This window comes from Calidris pugnax, unplaced genomic scaffold, assembly GCF_001431845.1.
Source record: "Calidris pugnax isolate Ruff unplaced genomic scaffold, ASM143184v1 scaffold103, whole genome shotgun sequence".
Classification (NCBI taxonomy): Eukaryota; Metazoa; Chordata; class Aves; order Charadriiformes; family Scolopacidae; genus Calidris; species Calidris pugnax.
In genome coordinates, this window is record NW_015090990.1 from 1,964,183 (window position 1) to 1,984,249 (window position 20,067).

The 20,067-nt window shown below is 43.8% G+C and overlaps 1 protein-coding gene across 7 annotated transcripts in view; it reads left to right on the forward strand.

Moving 5' to 3' along the window:
- The window catches only part of SMARCAL1 (SWI/SNF related, matrix associated, actin dependent regulator of chromatin, subfamily a-like 1), a 42,481-nt gene extending 25,373 nt beyond the window's left edge, over nt 1–17,108 (forward strand). For 3 of the 7 annotated variants that reach the window (XM_014954737.1, XM_014954741.1, XM_014954739.1), the window contains 7 exons: nt 4,737–4,955; nt 5,756–5,826; nt 8,026–8,128; nt 9,235–9,417; nt 9,925–10,025; nt 11,529–11,625; nt 12,005–13,136. In XM_014954737.1, the coding sequence (XP_014810223.1) occupies nt 4,737–4,955; nt 5,756–5,826; nt 8,026–8,128; nt 9,235–9,417; nt 9,925–10,025; nt 11,529–11,625; nt 12,005–12,208 (978 nt within the window). In that variant the 3' untranslated portion in view covers nt 12,209–13,136. Of the gene's footprint in view, nt 1–4,736; nt 4,956–5,755; nt 5,827–7,051; nt 7,204–8,025; nt 8,129–9,234; nt 9,418–9,924; nt 10,026–11,528; nt 11,626–12,004; nt 13,137–16,973 lie in introns of those variants that run through there. The other 4 variants (XM_014954740.1, XR_001413410.1, XR_001413411.1 and 1 more) reach the window with 4 other exon arrangements.
- The last annotated feature ends 2,959 nt before the right edge of the window (nt 17,109–20,067 follow it).

A 20,067-nucleotide genomic window follows, 5' to 3' on the forward strand; every position in this document is an offset into this window, starting at 1 on the left:
TCTCAACGTATGGGCAACTTGTCTGGCTTGGATTTGCCATCTCTAGGGTAGAACACACATTGCTAGGAGGAGAGCTTTTGCTGCTGCCTGTTGTACGAGGAGGCTCTAGGATCTTCTGTGTTGGTTGCATAGACACAAAAAGGGAAACCAAATTTCCCCCAAGTTCTCATTTGGAGCAGGAGCTCTCTAATCTGCCTTGCCCTCCAGTTCCTCCAGGACAAGCACGTAGCAGTTGGCTTGTGGCATGGAATAGCTTGGCAATGTGAGCATGGACTTGTAGCATGTGAACTTGCTTGCTCTGCTTTGTTCTTGAGTATCCGTTTCACTTCTTGTGCTGCATTTTCTGTAAGACTGGGCAATAACTTTCAGCAGAGTGGTTGCAACACCAGATGACCATTTCAATGCTCAAAAATCTTTACAGAAGAACTGAACGTCGTCAGTGTACGCCATAAATATAGTTATAGCTATTTGTAGGGCTTTTGTGTGTGTTTTCTCTGTTTAGGGTAGCTAACATATGCCAAGTTTCCATCAAGATGATTCATTCATACTCCAGTCTTGTATAAAGTTCTCAAGTCCCTTTTTTCCTAGATCTGGAAGCCCTCTTTTACTTTCATTGCTAGTGTAGTGCTGTGTGTGTCCAAACATGCAAGCTAGATGAGCATTTCATGGGCTTTGATACTCATATGCTGCTGCCATTGATGAAAGTAAGGTCATTTAGCATGCGGAGTCACAAACACAGAGCTTGAGTTCTAGCAGATGACATCCATCCACAGTAGGAATCATATGGAGGGAGAGGGCCACGTCTTCTCCTGAGCTTCATTATCTTTGTTGAAAGATTCCTGTCTGAGCAGTGGCCAGAATGCTTCCTAGAGGGAAATTAAGAGATGCAATTTAATCTCATTGGTTTTCTGCAGTAAAAAGGAAAGTTGAATTGCAACATGTGAATCTAAATAGGTTTGGAGCTCCATAAACCCTTTGAGGGTGAAGTTCTGCATGACTAGCTGTTGCTTCAATTACCAGACGTGAAACTCAGGTAAGATGTTGAATTGGATAAAAGAAATAAAATTGTTTTGCACGATCCAGGTTGTAACAGTGTATTCTGTGTAAATGAGTTTTCAACCTACAGTGAAACTCAGCATGGAGGTCACAGTCTGTATCAGCTTCCCTTCAAAACCTCTGCAGGGTTTCTAGTACAATTTTGTTTCTCAGTTTGACCTGCCTCTACTAGACAGTAGAACATTACTGGTCTTCTCAGTGCTCGCCTGGGACATTTTGCTGCAGTTAATGTCAGTAAATGATAGCGTGAACCTAGAAAGAATTTGGTTATTTAGAGAAGAAGTGGGGCTGCTGGCAATGAAGAGATGTGGATAGTATTACAGGAAAAAATGGGGCTGCTGAATATTGAGTTCTGATAGATCCACTCAGCAATGAGTAAATTAAAAGGTGTTTTGATGATTGTAGTTGTTCCCTCATGACTGTAGTATGTCCCTCATGTTCCTTTTTGCAGCTCTAACCTGAGATTGTGTTAGGAGTTATATCCTCTCTAAAGAACTCTTGTGGTACTTCTGCTGTCATTACTTAAATAGGTTCTTCTTTCTGTCCTGAAAGTGGCAGCATTATGAGTGGGGATGGAATTGCGCAGAAACAGAGAGGTTGTGCAAGGCTTTTGGAGATCTGTCAGGATAAAAGGTGCTATGTAAAAATGTTTTGATATTAATAGTAAATCTGATTGCGTTATAAGATTTAAAAAAATTGAAAAACCCTGAACCGTTCAATTTAAAACTAAAACCTGACTAGTTTCTGTTTGAAGATAATAGATTTTATGACAGAAAATTGCAAATACCTGGCAGATGTGATTAGAAAAGATATAAAATAAAAGTTTATCATTTTATAATTCAACCTCCCAGCATCTTTACTCTTAAAAATGCAGCAAGTGAAATGTCACCTGCTTATTTACAAAATATCTCAAGTCTGTTTCCCAAAATACATGCTGTGAATTCATTTTTCAAACTGGGTGAAGTTGGCAAATATTAAATAATTTCTATCTGAGCACATGCTCTGAATTTGTAAGAGTTTGGCAGCTTCTGCTAACGCTGTAATAAGTTTACTGACTCATGTAAGATGCTGTAACACTTTGGTAAGAAAATCACAGTTGGAAGCATTTGTTCTGGAATGATATGGATCAAAGCCAGATGTGTATTTTGGCAAAATAACTGTTCCTCTTTTTTCTCTCTCTCCTTTTCCACAATAGGATATACTAAACTATGTTTTAGTAATTCCAAAAATAATAATATTTTTTATCACTAGCTAGGTGCAGTACAGAACTAGCATGTTTCTTTGTTTGCAAATTGTTCCAGCAACAGTCACCATAAAAGAAATATAGTAATCTGAACATACTGGAGGGATTCTGCCCATATATGCTTTTTAATGTGACACTAGATAGCATATTGGCTCTGTTCATGCCTTGTTCTTTCAATTACGATGATGTTACTTCTCTGAAATGGACGTGGACACTAAACATATGTATTACTTGTTATGGAAGTGGAAAGTGGAAAAACATGGGGTGCATGAGTAGAATGAGGTAGCCTGAGTTGTTCAGGCTCCATAGCAAGTCTTGCTCTGCAGCCTGGTCAGCGTTGATCCCTGCTGCTTAGCTACCAGCACACTGAGTAGCGTGGGCTGAGGGCTTACGGGGCTTCTTGGTTCCATACTTCTGCTCTGCTGGGTCCACACAGCCTGAAGAGATGCAGCGAGGTCAGCTTTCCTGCAGCGTGCCTGAAGCTAATAAACCCATCTAGACTTGAGCCAGCTCTGCTCAGACTGGAGGGATGTATCTGCATTGCACTCCTGGTTTCAGGGAAGCAGAGCAGTAATACCCATGTTGCTTCTTGAGGGCTTGGCTTCCATCCAGGTGGGCTTATTACCTCTAGCTGTGTACCACTGTGCTGCTGTCAGAGCTGGAGTTTTAACTCTACAGGATCCAAACTGGCATTGGGTCTAGGGTTTGAATTGTTTCCAAATTTAATGAACCAACTATAGATAATCAGATGCTACCATAATTATGTAGGAATAGATTAAGCCAAATCGGTTTTAATGGTGGCCAAAAGTGCCAGGATACTAAGTCAGTTAAAGGTTCCCATCTATTCCCACCAGGGCAATAGAATTGCAGAATGTCCTGTTATGTCTCAACCTGAAGTAGGAATGTTCGCTTCCAGATATCAGAGAGGTCTTAATTGCTTATAAGCTCTTTGATTCCTACTCTTTCTGTCTCCTAGCATGTTCTCATCCCTGTTCCATCGAAGCACCATCCCTTAATACAGTCAGTAACACGACTAACCTCATGGCTGGTATGACTTATTTTTTGTCTTATGCCTTCCACAGGAGGATGGAGGGTGCAGTGGATTCTTTGGAGCTTTTTCCTATTTTACTTCCATTTCTGTGTTGCAGCAGGTTTCTCTTGGGGAAGGCAAATAAAAGATGTATAGATTTTTAAGGTTAAATCTATTTTAGCTATTAATGTGGCTCAATGGGAGTGGAGCAGCAGATCAAAGAAGTTGGTGCTGAGGCTTTTCATGTCTCCATTATATGCAATTTAAGGTTTACGTATACATATGTAGGGGGTTACTTTGGGTTGTTGTTCCAGGACTGAAGATTGTATTTTTGGCTTTTTTGGTGACACTGCCAGTAAGACTTGGAATTAGAGCTGTGAGGAAGATTTCCCCTCCCCCTTGCCTTGGTTTTCAGTATTACAGTAGCTGTATTTCAGATATTTATTTGTGAAACTTCAGCAGAAAGGCGTCTCTTTATCCTTTACTTCAGCATAAAAACCTTATCGGTCTCCTCTCCAAAAGAAAGATGTTTCTTTTGGGGAATGTACCAATTTTGATGCCACCGTTTGTCAGCTTTGTTGTCCTTTCCCAGAGAACAAATGATAGGCCATAGGGTTACTGGTAGAAGTGATGAGCTGAGACTAATTGCACACAAGATTTTGGAGGATTGGGCAGGTTCAGAAGCAAGTGCTTCAAGGGAGGAGTAATGAAGGTTTTGTTCAGAGGAGCTTTCAAGTGATGGTGCTTTGAAGAGACAATGTTTGGAGTGATTTTATTTTGGGCCACAATTTATTTACGGTTTGCTTGAGTCTGGGCCAAACATGGTAATGGCAGAAACAGAGCGTGTCAGGAAGCAGATCAAGAGACAGGTCACAGTGGAAAAATGGGCAATTTTGACCTAGCATTTACTAGGCATGTCAGACAAGTGTAACATCTCTGTGAACGCATTTGGGTTAAGGCTGTTTGTCCTCACACTGTTAAGATTTTTGTCTCTCTCTGCTTAAAGCCGAGGTAAATGTGTGTGCACAGAGCTGCAGTGGGTGCTGTCAGCCTGCCCAAAGCTGCAGGGGGAGAGCAGAGCAGGAGCACAGCACCTTGCCGTGCGAGGATGGATACGAGGGTGCAGTGCAGTGGGAGGAATCCCTACCTTTCTGCATAGTCCTCTTCCCTGCACCTCCCTGAGCACTTGTAGATAGGAAAAAGGGATGTTTGTCAGTAACCTTCTTGAGGTTGGGTGGATTAGTTTGTACACTTCTGTCTTACTGCCATTTTTGTCAGATCTCCCTTCCTACTGACCATTAAGTTCTTGGCTTGTCCAGCTTCCCTGGAAGTTAATTCTACTCTTGGATTGCCTGGGGACCAGTCTTTTGTATGTTTGACACTGATAACTGCTTTGATCTTTCCCAGATGCCATGGGGTTGGGACTACTCTGGATCATCCAACTTAACTGAACTGAAAATTTTGCTGAAAGAGTCCATCATGATCCGACGTCTGAAATCAGATGTGCTTTCCCAGCTCCCAGCAAAGCAACGCAAAATGGTTGTGGTGGCTCCTGAAGGCATCAGTGCAAAGACCAAAGCTGTCTTGGCAGATGAAGCAAAGAAGATGACCAAAGGATATGACAGTGTAAGTCAGAAACTATTTTCATGATGAGCCAGTGGTATTTCAGGTACCTTTATTTAAAAACATCAGTGGTACTGATAAAAAAACTAGTACCCTGAGTTCCCAGGAAGGTCAGAGCCACACCTCATGTGAATGTACAGTTTTAAATGAACGTACAACACAATCAAAACAGCTCAGCTTTTTTTCCTTTTGATTTATGTGGTCTACTTTGTCCTTTTGTGTGAAATACCGTTTCCTCTCTCTTTCTTCCTCTCTCGTTAGTCCTTTCTAATTGTCTTTTGTGCCTCCTGCCTCTGTACTTACTCTTCTATCTTGCCTTATAATCCTATTCACCCTACAAACACAGCCTTGGTGAAGCTGTGTTGTGAGCACAGTGGTAGCCAAAAATGTGAAGAGTGTATTTTAATTTTTTTTTTGTTTGTTCTTCTTGTATGGGTAGCAAATGCATGTTGTAGGCTCCTAGGTTGCTAATACAGTTCTGCAAGAACTTAAGATTTTTTCCTTGCCATTTTAGTTGGGGAATGCTTTCTCAACTAAAACTATGTTTGTGATGTGCTTGTCATCCAACTTGTAGGAGTTGAGTAGGAGGTAGGAAGGGAGGTGGCAGAAATAGGAGTGAGTATCTGCCATGCCCGGTGGCGAGTAGGAGACTTTCCCCTCCAGTCCCCTTTTGTTGTGCATTTTTAGGCTGATATTTTTTCCTAGTAAAGTGTTTATTGGCAGCCTCAGATATCCCTGATCTGTAAGCGAGAAGGAGAAAAGGCATTTCTGAGACTCATGCTTGTTTATCTTTCTCTCTGCAGAAACAACAGGAGAGGGAAGCTCTTTTTCTCTTTTACAACAGAACGGCAGAAGCTAAAATCCATTCAGTTGTGTAAGCTGCATGTCATTACTTCATTCTTGCCTAGTAAAATGTGTTTGTCCGCTGAGAACAGGAAAACGGTGCCTTAGAGATAACAGTGCAGGGACATGAAGCATAGCCTCAAGCCAGCTTAGGAAAAATTGATTTTAATTACAATGCACTAAACATTTTCTTCTCTCAGAGGTCGTAGGCTGAGTAAGTCCTCTGATTTCATTCCAGATTTGGATCTAGACTGTCATTTGAACCATCTAAAATTACTTGGTGTTTGCAACTTGGATCAAGTTCCCTGGCCTAGACCATATTTCAATTTAAGGAGTAATGAAACTAAAAAGTATTAACAGAATTTAAGAAAACAAATGCTGCAGTCCTGCTGCAGCAGGAACCACGAGCCAAAAAGTGAATGAGATGGACTGAGCTTCAGTTATAGCGTGCACTAAGGATGTCACAGCCCCTGCTGAAGTTCTTGGCTTTTTCACAGAGCTCACATGGGACCTCAGAAGGAAAAATTTTCTATCATAGGTGTGCTCTTAACTCTACCTTCCCTAAGAGTAATTTCCTTTTGTGGCTTTCTGTGCCCTTTTATCCTTAGCCTGTTGCTGGGTCTGCAAAGGAGTTCTGTTAGGTCATGTAGCATGCCTTTATAATAAGTAGTATGCTCATAACATGAAAACAGTTTTTCCACAGCCCTCTGAATGTAAGGACCAGTTGATGTGTGCTGTGTGATTTCACAGTCTCAGACCTTGCTGCAGAATCTGCCTGTTTGGCACAGATCTGTACTTCAGAGTCCCAGTACTCATTTCTGTAGAAGAGTTTCTTCCTTTTTTGTTAGTGAACGGTTAGAAGACTTTCTTCCTTTTATATTCAGTTGCAAGTGTGAACTGAATATAAAACTATGAAGTGCTGTTTACTTGACTCTCTGGTAGGAGCTAGTCTTTTTTTTTCCGGGGTTTAGTAGCACTTAAAATACCACTTATTATAAGCTGCTAATGTACAGTACCATCTAGCTAATGGTACTGTCCTGTGATCATCAGCACCTCCCACGTCTTACCCTTGATGACAGTGTCTTCCATTGCTTCTCCTGAAGTGGTTAGCTGTTTGTTAAATGCAATAAGGGAATGAGATACAAAGTAATTGTAATGTGTTGGCATCTGCTTGCTATGCTTGAATGATCACTTTGATATTTGCTTTAAAATTCAGCAATCCTGCTTCTCTCCAAGATTTTTTTTTTTTGTTAAATGATATTCTCACGTAATTGGGATCTGAACATCATGAACCCTGGCATCTGTCTGCAAAGCACTGATACATCTTAATACAGCGCTGGAAATCCCGCTTGGTGTTTTCTGACAGTTGCTGCTGACCTAAGCTGTGTTGTATTTAGCTGAGAACTTGGTATTCCTGACTTCACAATGACTTTGTTATTCCAAAGAAAAAATGACATTTGTATCATCTGTTCTAATAGCTGTTGCTATACTTAGTTACAAATGTTAGGCTTTTAGGTGTTTTTCAGGCTCCAGTTGTATCACAACTTACTACATGGAAATGAGTTCTACAGCTCAGCTATTAGTCCATGGAAAAAGCCAGATTTAATTATCACCGTTTAACTGTATTTAAAAAGAGTCTTGTTAGCTTTCATTGGTCATTATCCTAAATGCATATAGATAGTTCCTAGAAATAGCTGATGTATTTAGATTGTTAAGCTGGAGTAAATTGTAAGTGTGAACCCTACCAAGCAAAGCTACTTTTATGGTACTCTGATGTTTGGGTTTAGAGACCTTTTCTTCTAAAAGAAAAGCAATCCTAAGTATACATAGAAAGGATAATTGTATACAGATTACCTTAATGACTGTGCAAAAGTTAGAAATGCAGAAGGGTGGATGAGGTTGTCAAATAAGTATAAATGGCCTCCAGTTGATTGGTCTGGGATGTCATGTTTCAAGTAGGATTTAATAAATTGATTAATACACAAGTTTAAACGTAGGCAACCATCCAGCTGTGGTGAAGAAAAATGAGTGGCTTTTCCTGCAATGTCTCTTTCAATCTGTAGGAGGCTTGACTTGCTACTTGCATTGTACTGCAACTTTTTCATGCTAGCTTATTTCCTGGTTTCTATGTATAGATAAGAGTATCTTTAAAATTTGTTGTGAGCAAAGCCTGTATTTTCTCAGGACATAGTTTATAGAGTTTTGGGTTTTTTTTTCCTCTTTCATGTAGAGAATACATCCTGGAGTTACTGGAAAGGGGGAATGATAAATTCCTGGTGTTTGCTCATCACAAGATAATGCTGGATGCAATAGTTGCAGAGCTGGAAAAGAAAGTAAGTAATTGAATAAGTTGTCTTAACTCTATCACTATTCCAGCTTCAAAGCTGTTTAAGAGCTCCCCAGAGTTATTGCTGGTCAGATAGTTTACGAAAGTTAGTAGCAGAGATAATTTCTAGTTGCTGTGCTGCTGGATGTACCCTTCACTGAGGCAGCTGGGCTGTCAGGATGAATGCCTCACAGGATGCACTTTGTATTAGCTGAATGGCTTTTGTTGTATTTAATGTTCTTTAATCTCCATCATCTGCCCTAGAGCTTGTGAATTCTTGGAGGAGTGTTACCCTGTGTGGCCATCTCTGCTTTCCTCAGAGAGGGAGAAGGTAACACCCCAAGTCCAGCTATGGCTGCTTTCCTTTATCTCTGTGGTGCTCTTACATTTTTGAACTGGGATAATGTATGAAGAGACTTGTCAGACCTGCCAATCATCTCTCTGACTTCAAAAGTGTTTTCCTAATTATTCACATGAGACTTCCATGGATGCACCCCTAAAGAGTTCTGGGTCATGCTGGGGCAATGTGGAGGATGGTTTAAGTTAATATTCCAAGCAATAAATCACAGTGGCAGTGATGACTTTGCTAACTCTGTGACAGCATCCTCCAGTAGAACAAGGGGGTTGGACACTGAAGAGTTATGGCCCTGCATCACCCAAGTGTGTCATGCCTCTCCTGAGCCTACCACAGAGCAACTGAGATGTGTAGGATCCCATCTTCTATTGCAAACAGGAGAAGACTTAGGGAGGTTGGGGAGGTTGTAGCAGCTGAAGACAGGCAGACAGTATTCATTCAGCTTCATATGTGGTCAGTTGCCTCTCTACTGTACCTGAGTTGCCAGCTTGTTGCTGTCCTTCCTGTTGCTCAGGGCTGGTGGGAGAGCAATGGACATAACAGCGTTGTCATGCATTGTGAACAGAGGGAAGGTACATTATATGCTGAGCTATAGTGTCTCTGCATTAAAGATGAGGAAAGGTCTTAATCCAACTCGCTTTATTACTTTCCTGGTTCTGCCATGGGGAAGGGAAACAGAATCCACTAAAACATGGAAGGAGGATACGGGAAAGGGGACACAAGGCCTCTGTAAAGTATAGTCTTCTGCTGTTTCACAGCATGTTGAGTACATTCGCATTGATGGCTCCACACCTTCAGCTGAGCGGCAGTCCCTGTGCCAGAAGTTCCAGTTCTCGGAGAAGCAGGTTGTGGCCGTCCTGTCCCTCACTGCTGCAAATATGGGCCTGACATTGTCTGCTGCAGACTTGGTGGTGTTTGCAGAACTTTTCTGGAATCCAGGGGTATGTATTCTTCAGGGGACAAGGGTTAGATGTTCCCTGGAGAGCAGAAACATTGGCGCTTAGGAGGACATGTAATGGGCAGGGGATTTTCTCTAGGGTTTTTTGTCTTTCTTTCTTTGATGGCTACTTGTCTGTGCACCTCCAGGTGCCTGGGCTTGAACTAGTGGGGCTGGTTACACAGCTTGCTGGGTGGAGAAGATGGCATAAAAGGGAAATGTCCTCCTCTTTCTTAACTTGACGTAGCTCTCAACAGCTCACCCAGCCAAGACCTCAGAGGGTCCCTCATCAGTGCTGACCCTCTACTTTTGAGAAACACTCAGTGTCTTTTGGGAACCTGGTGCACCAAATTACTTCTTGGTTTGGTCTGTGTCTGAAGATGCAGGTGTTAACAGGATCCAGATGAGAAATAGTCTCTAAGCTCAAGAAACAAGGTCTCCTTGGTGCCTAAACTATTTCTTAGATGTTGCAGCTCTGACGTTATTTTCTTTGTCATGTTTTTACATAAAGATTTTGATCCAAGCAGAAGATCGGGCGCATCGAATTGGACAGACCAGCTCCGTTAACGTTCACTACCTGGTGGCTAGAGGCACAGCAGATGACTACTTATGGTAGGAAGGGAGGAAAGACACTTTCGTTCACCTGCTACCTATTTCCACTGCTTGTCACATATGTGATGTAAGGTTTCCACAGCCTGTGAGGAGAGGAGCAGTAACTGCCAAGCAGGGCTGCTGTGAGCCGGTGGCATGGCCTGGCCACAGTGGACATAACTAAGTGGATGACAAGCAGGAGGAATAAAAGTAATTATCTGACAAAGAAAGGGCTGTTGAGAGAAGTCTGGGAGAGTTGATACATCTAAAACCTTCACGGTCTCTGTATAAGGAGAAGCAATGGTCTTAGATACAGCCCAGAGCATTTCTGTGTTGAGGTAAAGTGCTGAGTACGTTCAAGTAAAGTCAACAGACGCTGGAGATGGGTCAGTGTATTGTGGATCAGCAATCTGGCTGCTGAGAGCTTGGACAGGGAGACATGGAGGAGGACTGCGCTGTTGCTTTCCTCTTTCTATTCAGTGAGCCTTTTGGATGCATTAAAGAAGCGCTACTGACCCACCTCTGGGGTCTGAGCCTTTTGGCTTTGGTGAGAGCTCTCAGTGGACACTGGGATGGGGAATCTGACATCCTGGGGAAGGGCGTGATCTGAGGAATCCTTAGTGTTGCAAGGGAACTGACCTGCAAATGATGAAAAGAAATTAAACAAACCAGCTGGTGGATAAAGTCCAAAATTACATCTTTATTACCTTGTTTAAAGGACCAAATGAACTAAGTGAACTTGTGCAGTTCCCAGAATATCATGATGGCAAATAATTATAACCCTACAATGCAGGGATCTGGAAACTGATGCATCACCCACATTTCATGGAAAGCTAATGACAGTAATTCTGCCTTTATTTGTGAAATGCTGTCCGTGCAGTCATTAATGCTAAATGGGAAGGAAATGTGGCTCTTCAAAGGAGGACAGTGGTGTCCCTTTTAAAGGCAAGAAAAAAAGACAACAAGGCTGTTTGGTAAATGCATTAATTGTGCTGTAGCCTTTGCTTCTTTCAAAGTGTCCAGTTTGCAGGTGTGGTTGGGACCTCTCAGCCTCCTGGGCCAGTGATAGATTCTTCATCCTGCAGTTCACCAGGAGATGCCCTAGAAATGCCAATGTGTCTGTTGATGGGGATTGCCATTGCTGAACATGAAGGCCATTGGGATTCCCTTTTGCTGCATTTCTTGTTCTGACTTCCTACCGTTGGTGTTGCCTCAGTCAGCTAGTTTCCCTATTGGATATGTGTGTTCTTCAAATACTTATAGCCTGAAATCCTCTTCTTCTTACTTATTTAAATTGTATTGATACTTATTTAAATTATATTGATTGATACCTCAAGACAGCGTACAGTCATCATAAACAAGAGCAGGACAGGTTAAGGAACTAACAAGCTTTGGTAGAAAAGCCATCTTTAATACCCCTGTTACATCTTTTTTTTTTTTTTTTTTTTTTTACACATAGTAAATGACACAGTGTCCTTGCATGATATTTTCTTCCTTTCAGTAATATCTGTTTATCCTTCCCAGGCCAATGATTCAAGAGAAAATTGAAGTGCTGGGGGAGGCTGGTCTTTCAGAAACCAATTTCTCCGAAACAGCTGAATCTACTAATTACTGCCCTAAGGTAATTGACCTAAAAGAACATTGATGGTTCCTGGGAGAGGTTGAATGGGCTTTGTCTTGTGTGCATGTAGATTGGCAGGTGACTGGCAGGCTGACCTTATACCTGCTCTGCTACAGATCAGATTCTCCAATTGCTCCCAGGATCCATGCCTTGATTGTGCAGAGAGTTCCCAAACCTGCTGCATGCAAGGAGACATGATAACTTCCGTAGCATATATATGTTTCTGAGATATATGTGTATATATGTATGTATGATATATATATATCAGATGATATATACGCACATGGGCACTGTCTCGGGGGCCGTGCCCTCTGATTGTTGCTCACTGTGTTTTTATATGCCAATGTTTATGCAGATTCTGCCTGTTCTAATCTCTCAGCCAGATCCAAAGCAGAAGACCATCTATGACCTTTTCCAGAGGACCTTCTCTGAGAGCAGAGATGACATTGATGAAGCTTTGCTTTTGGAGGCAGCTGATGCTTGCTGTGAGTTCGACTCTGGCAGTGCCTTGCAGGATACAGGAGAGACGCGTTCAGTGAGTCCCCCCAGAAAGCGGCGGATTGAGGAGTTTTTTAAAAAGTAATGGTGACAGGAAAAGAGAAGGTGGCTAAGAGACTTCTTTAAATAAAAAAGAGACAACAAAAGCAATCAAGTATTATTTTTTCAGTTTTCAAAAATAAAAGACTTTTAAGATTTATTTATCTGTAGTGCATTTCATCTCAAAGGGTGAGAAGGCAGTCTGTCAGTGTGACAGATGAGCGGTGCACACCTGGCAGCCTGCAGGTTTTGCAGTCCTGGTTTTGCTGATGACTGAGTGGCCACGGGCAAGTAGCAAGCTGCTTTGTTTCAGCATGTCAGCTTCCACAGTTGTTTTGTTTAAAAAGCAGATAATGGTTGTCTGTCCACAGGGCAGAACTCTTGTGAGAACTAACTTCTCAGCAGCAGAGTGCTTTTAAAAATCAGTCTTCCATCTCCAAGAATTTCAGTTTGTATTTATAGGAGTTAACTGTAACTTGCAAAATTTGGCCCTCACCTCAGTTGCTCACAAACTGGCTCTCTCATATTTAGTTTGGCAGTGAGGAGAAAGGATCCAGACAGATCTCAATGCTTTATGGAGGTGGGGAAGAGGAGGGAGAGCCCCAGATTTTTGTCTGTGCAGAGCAGTCAGTACCTTGAAACCAAGCAGTATAACTGTCTGCCGGGAGGTGTGTGTTGCCCATTGGGCAACGTGTCTGCCTGAGCACACTGAGCTGTGGCCTTACCTGCTAAATCTTAGGACCTGTTCCATGGCACGTGGTTCTTGTGTCAGTGGAGGGTGAAGCTTGTGCTAACTGCCCAGGATTAAGCCTGGCTGCTTGGGAAGGGTGTGTAGGTGGGTGTTTTCTTCAAGACTTGAGCCTGATTTCCACAGGTGAGTGAGGAGAGGGGTACGTGTGCAGACTTTTGCCCTTGTTTTGTAAGAAAATTATTCTGAATTGAGCTGTTTAAATAAAAAGTTCGTTTAAGTCATGGTTCCCAAGCTTTTGGTACTTTTTCTATTTTAGATTTTCATCTCCCATTTGGACCTTAAGCTTGAGAAATGTGATGCAGTGGAAATGTTGGCATTTTTAAAAAATATTTACAATGTCTAAGAAGTCTTTTTGGGGACACTTCATTTTGTGCTTTCTATAACTCATCAACTTTCAAAAGTGAAACTCCCATGATACTTTGCTTATAGATGAATCAACAACTATTTCCATAAAGTGTTTAGGCTGGTACCATAAGACCTGTTATTTGCTCCCATTACAGCTCTGTGCAGGTTACACTGAGAATGCCAGAAGCAGCTCTGTTGCCTGATGCAGGGATTAAAATGTCTGGGTTTGATTTGTGATAGTCTCTGTCGTGTTGTTGGTTTCATTAACTGGGAGTCCTGAACTCCCAACCTCGGTGCCACCTGAGCAAACATGCTCTTTGATTCCTTTCAGGAGCTTGTGACACATTCACTGTCCCTTGGCCACAGCCTGACTCCACAGCAGGGATGTCTCTGCAAAAATTCTAGAGGCCACTTTTGCTGTGGGCTTGGTGTAAAGACAAATGGCTCTGTTTGTCACAACTGGTCTTTTTAGGTATCTCGGCATGTCTGTCTTTATTTTTTTTTTTTTTCCTGTATTACTGCTAGTACAGTGTAGCTTGATCTTAAATTATTGTCTTTCACACTTCTGGTTTTGGTACTAGAAGATTTGGAACTGAGCTAGTATTAAGCAAATGTGACCAAGGAGCACAGGAGAAGGTATAATCTCACAGAGGTATGAGCTATGTTTTACACCCATAATCTGTAGAGAAGGGTCAGGGGAAAGCAAACCTGAAGCCTTGCATTTAACTTCTGGAGGCTAGTAGCTTAGATGCTATGCAGGTGACATGCTTGGCCATGTGCAGGTACCTGACGTTGACAAAAAGCCCTCTTTTCCATGGTCGGGGAAGAAAATGTTTGTGCTACAAGATCAACCTGATAATAACTGGGATATTTTTTCCTGCATTGAAGGGTTTGATTATCCCATTTTCAGCAAGTGTCGTCATGGAAATGCCCTGCAGGCTGTGTATGCAATTGTGCTGGGTGGAGGCTTGCTTTTCATTCATGACTGCAGAAGATGCTTTGGTGTGTGTGCAAGAGAAGAGGAGCAGGACAGAGGGTTGTGTGACTGGCCAACTGGAGGAAAAGCTTTGTCTCTGGATTTGAGACCGAGACCTAAATGTCATTCTCTTGCCCTAACAGCTGGCCAGGAGAGAAATGCACGCTTTTCAACATTTTTAAATATCTTTCTTCTTAAACACAGAATATTTAACCTGTTTCTAGGACACATGATCTTTCTACTTGCGGAGGTGGTTGTTCTAAGGGGTGAGAAATGTCACTGTCTGCCTACCGAAAAAAAATACGGGAGACATTATTTGTATACCCATATTATTGTCTCCTATAGGAGTAATTCTCTTCCTCCTTGTAAAGCTACAGCTACTTCAAAACAGTATTTTTCTAAAATCTGCTGAAAGTACCCTTGGAGAATTCTGCTTCTTAAAAACTCAATTTATTTTACCCATATATTGATAAATCTCAGCCCTGTGAGAGGAGTGCTAGGTGTACTCTTCCTTTGTTAGGACCCAGAAAATCTCAGCCAGTTTGCTGCAGAGTTACAAAGGCTCTTCAAGTACACTTGACGTTCACTTTATCCTTACTAGATGAAAAAGGGGAGAAGCATCTTGCTGGAAAGTGCTTTTAGTCATTACATCAAGGGATTGGAAAGACTGTGCAGGCCTCAGCCAAATTACACCATTAGTCTGTCATTAATATGATGAGGAGGTGGCTGGGAAGCTGCCAGCAGGCTCAGACAGAATCTCCGAGGCTTGCTGATGAGATTGTGTCCAAGGCACTGTGCAGGTGGCCAATGAGACCCACAGGCAGGCTGAGGAACGTGCAGTGCTCTTGGGGACTCTTAGACCTGCCCATCAAAGATGGTGCAGCTGTAACTTTTGGGGGGAAGGACCCATCTTAGTGGATCTTGGAGCATTTTAAATGTGACTGGGTGCCTGCTTGTATGCCTGCCTCTGTGCTCCCACCCTTGTTGGAGAAAGGTGTGTTTCCAGGGAGGATGCCAAACCAGGAACAACAGGTTAAAATATATGGACAATAAAAGGGAGAAATTTGAACTGTGTCTTCAGCACAGGAAGCTGGCAAGCCTGGGGCCTGCAGAAGGGTTGAAGGTGGTGGAGTGTCGAGGCAAGGGTTTTGGAGCTGTGCTGGCCTATCTGCATCCATCTTCTCAGTCACTTGGAAACACACGTTTGATTTGGCACTGCTGGAATGGCTGTTGTCTGAGGGGGCTGTGTTGGGCTGTTGGCAGAGCTGCCTGTAGTCCCGGTATATGAAGGATGTGACCACGCGCTGTACTGCCACAGTGAACTTTAACTCTGTATGTTCAGGCTGGAGAGCAGCAGTAAAGCCTCTGCCTTGCATGTGTGGCTGACAATATTTTTTTTTTAACCAAACAGTCACAAAGCAGCCAAAGGAACTTTTTATTTTCTTCTTTGTTTTTCTTTTCTTTCTTTCAATACGTTGGTGTCAAAGATGTACCCTGGGAATCCTGTGAGTCATCATTATGATGAGGATCTGAAAAGGGCAGATATATTCCTAGGATATATCAAATGAGATTTTGACTCAGCAGAGGGAGATATAAATAAATACCGTTGCCCAAAGCCCTGCTGAGCCCTCACCTGGAACAGGGCTCTGACCCACCAGCTCCTGGGAGGACCTGTTGGGATGTCAGGAGAGCTTGCAGGGATCATTGGGGAACAGGGAACCTGTTGTGACACAGGGAATTAAAAATGTGTTTGAACCCTCAAAGCAAGAGCCACGAGGGGATGCAGCATCTGTCCGTGAGCATCTCCAAATATACGGACCTCAGCCAGGGAAAGGCTAATACAGTGACACAGCCATGAATTCCCTGTTAATTAAATAGACTGCAAATGAAGAGGAGGGCACCTGCAAAAAGTATCCAGGGCCGGTTTCTCTGGGTGGGCTGTGCAGCCCCCACCACCCCCGGGTGGGACCAGGCTGCAGCCGGCTCTGCGCACTGGAAGACTCTCCGGTTAACAGGATTACATTTCTTAATGGAGGTTAATGGCTTGTTAATCCCGTTAGAAGCGTTGCAGCTTGGCGGCGTTGGTACATTTGAGTGCATGGGTTTGACACAGGCCGGGTTCGAGCAGCACAAGAGCCCCCCCAGTTCCCGGCCCTGGGGATTTGGTGCTGGTGGGCTCCAGTTCCCCGGGCACCAACAGCACGTGCAGGTTGTGATGGATGGTGGTCCCAGCACAGGATGACCCCAAGGAAAAGGGGTAGATGCTGTGGTTGCACCTGATCGGGTTGTCTTGAAACCTCTGGGTTTAGGGCTGGTGTGGTTTAAGATCAGAATCCATCCTCATTGGTTTATATATATGTATGTGTGTATATTTTTATATATATTTTTTTTAACCTTTTCTGCAGCTCTGGTCTGGTTTGCTGTTGTGGGGGCGTGCTCTCCCTGCTTTCCCCCCTCTCCCCACCCGGCTCCTGCTGGGGCCATGGCCATTGGTAGGAGTTGTGAGAAGTTGAACCTGGACTCCGGGGGATGGCTGGCAACACAGCCAAAACACCACAGGATGACCCCAAGGAAAAGGGGTAGATGCTGTGGTTGCACCTGATCGGGTTGTCTTGAAACCTCTGGGTTTAGGGCTGGTGTGGTTTAAGATCAGAATTCATCCTCATTGATTTATATATATATATATATATGTGTGTGTGTGTATATTTTTATATATTTTTTTTTTAACCTTTTCTGCAGCTCCAGTGTGGTTTGCTGTTGTGAGGCGTGCTCTCCCTGCTTTCCCTCCTCTTCCTCCCCACGGCTCCTGCTGGGGCCGTGGCCATTGGTAGGAGTTGTGAGAAGCTGAACCTGGACTTTGGGGGATGGCTGGCAACACAGCCAGTGGGGACCTAGATACTTTGTTCCCATGAAAATTTGACTATCTTATTCTATAATGGTGGACAGCCCAAGAGCACGTTGAGCTCTCCTGTACAGCAGCAAGCTGCACGCCAGGATCTTCCCTTGAGGGACGGCGCTGGCTTGAGGTTTTGCTCCTCGAGGTTGAGAGATTCCTCGCTGCAACATTTTTTTTTAACCTTTTCTGCAGCTCCAGTGTGGTTTGCTGTTGTGAGGCGTGCTCTCCCTGCTTTCCCTCCTCTTCCTCCCCACGGCTCCTGCTGGGGCCGTGGCCATTGGTAGGAGTTGTGAGAAGCTGAACCTGGACTTTGGGGGATGGCTGGCAACACAGCCAAAACACTGTCTGCAGTGGGGACCTAGATACCTTGTTCCCATGAAAATTTGACTATAGGTCAATTATCTTACTCTATAAATGGTGGACAGACCAAGAGCACGTTGAGCTCTCCTGTACAGCAGCAAGCTGCACGCCAGGATCTTCCCTTGAGGGACGGCACTGGCTTGAGGTTCTGCTCCTTGAGGGTTGAGAGATTCCTCGCCGCAACAGATTCTCGGTAAGTGACTAACAGCATGCTAAACTTTGAAACCTTAGCTAAAAAACTGAAAGGGTTGATTATACATATATAATCCTTTAGACATAAACTGTTGACCAAGTCTGGGGACTAGGGGCCCCTTGCCACAAAAAAGACATTGAGGTGCTGGAGCGGGTCCAGAGAAGGGCAGCGAAGCTGTTGAGGGATCTGGAGCACAAGTCTTATGAAGAGAGGCTGACAGCAAGCTGCACGCCAGGATCTTCCCTTGAGGGACGGCCCTGGCTTGAGGTTCTGCTCCTTGAGGGTTGAGAGATTCCTCGCTGCAACAGATTCTCGGGAAGGGACTAACAGCATGCTAAACTTTGAAACCTTAGCTAAAAAACTGAAAGGGTTGATTGTGCATATATAATCTGTTGACCAAGTCTGGGGACTAGGGGCCCCTTGCCACAAAAAAGACATTGAGGTGCTGGAGCGGGTCCAGAGAAGGGCAGCGAAGCTGTTGAGGGATCTGGAGCACAAGTCTTATGAAGAGAGGCTGATGAAGCTGGGGTTGTTCAGCCTGGAGAAGAGGAGGCTGAGGGGAGACCTTATTGGTCTCTACAACTTCCTGAAGGAAGGTTGTAGAGGTGGGGGTTGGTCTCTTCTCCCAAGTCAACTGGCTTGAGGTTCTGCTCCTTGAGGGTTGAGAGATTCCTCGCCGCAACAGATTCTCGGTAAGTGACTAACATAATTTTTTACCCTGAAAGGGTTATCAAGCATTGGTTTTTTTACCCTGAAAGGGTTATCAAGCACTGGAATGGGCAAAAACTGAAAGGGTTGATTGTGCATATATAATCTGTTGACCAAGTCTGGGACTAGAGCCCCTTACCACAAAAAAGACACAGAGGTGCTTGGTCAGAGTTAGAGTGATGGTTTGAGTAGATGATCTTGAAGGTCCCTTCCAACCTAGATGATTCTGTGATTGGATCCAGCCTCACCCAGACTCCTCTCTGAAAAGGAGTTTAGAAAGCAAGGAGGTCCTTTCTGAACCTTGTGACTCAACAGGAGCGTCTCCCTGACACTTCTCTCTGACCCTGTCCTCTGGGCAGTAAATAACCCAGTGTACTTTGACATTGAACCTCCGAAAACACTGTCACATTTACTACTGCTTTTGTTAAATCACTGTTTCACCTTAATAAATATTTCACCACTTCTCTCTTAGGAGTGAAGTCAATCACCCTGCCTGTGGACACCTCTTCCTTTCTTAATTCTCCCTACCGGTCAGCGTTAGAGTGATGGTTGGAGTAGATGATCTTGAAGGTCCCTTCCAACCTAGATGATTCTGTAATTGGATCCAGCCTCACCCAGACTCTTCTCTGAAAAGGAGTTTAGAAAGCAAGGAGGTCCTTTCTGAACCTCGTGACTCAACAGGAGGGTCTCCCTGACAGTTCTCTCTGACACTGTCCTCTGAGCAGTAAATAACCCAGTGTACCTTGACACTGAACCTCCTAAAACACTGTCACATTTACTACTGCTTTTGTTAAATCACTGTTTCACCTTAATAAATATTTCACCACTTCTCTCTTAGGAGTGAAGTCAGTCAATCTGCCTGTGGACACCTCTTCCTTTTTTAATTCTCCCTACCACCTATTTTATTTAACAGTGAGGTGGGTGAAGGGGATCCTTTCCTGGTGGGACCTCCTTGGGTGGAAACCCGGGCACCCGAGCTCTCTCTCTGCCGGGGCTGCTGTCCTCCTAGGGTTTCCCATCGAAACACGGTGTTTTCGTGTGTGTGTGTGTGTCTGTCTTTTGAGATAACCCTATAGCTATAGGCGAAATGTATATACAGAGTACTCAGCGCGACCATAGAGCACGGCACCGCCACGCTGCAGAGAGGCCCCTCGCCACTTCTCTCTCTCAGTCAATCTGCCTGTGGACACCTCTTCCTTTTTTAATTCTCCCTACCACCTATTTTATTTAACAGTGAGGTGGGTGAACTCTGACACTGTCCTCTGAGCAGTAAATAACCCAGTGTACCTTGACACTGAACCTCCTAAAACACTGTCACATTTACTACTGCTTTTGTTAAATCACTGTTTCACCTTAATAAATATTTCACCACTTCTCTCTTAGGAGTGAAGTCAGTCAATCTGCCTGTGGACACCTCTTCCTTTTTTAATTCTCCCTACCACCTATTTTATTTAACAGTGAGGTGGGTGAAGGGGATCCTTTCCTGGTGGGACCTCCTTGGGTGGAAACCCGGGCACCCGAGCTCTCTCTCTGCCGGGGCTGCTGTCCTCCTAGGGTTTCCCATCGAAACACGGTGTTTTCGTGTGTGTGTGTGTGTCTGTCTTTTGAGATAACCCTATAGCTATAGGCGAAATGTATATACAGACTACTCAGCGCGACCATAGAGCACGGCACCG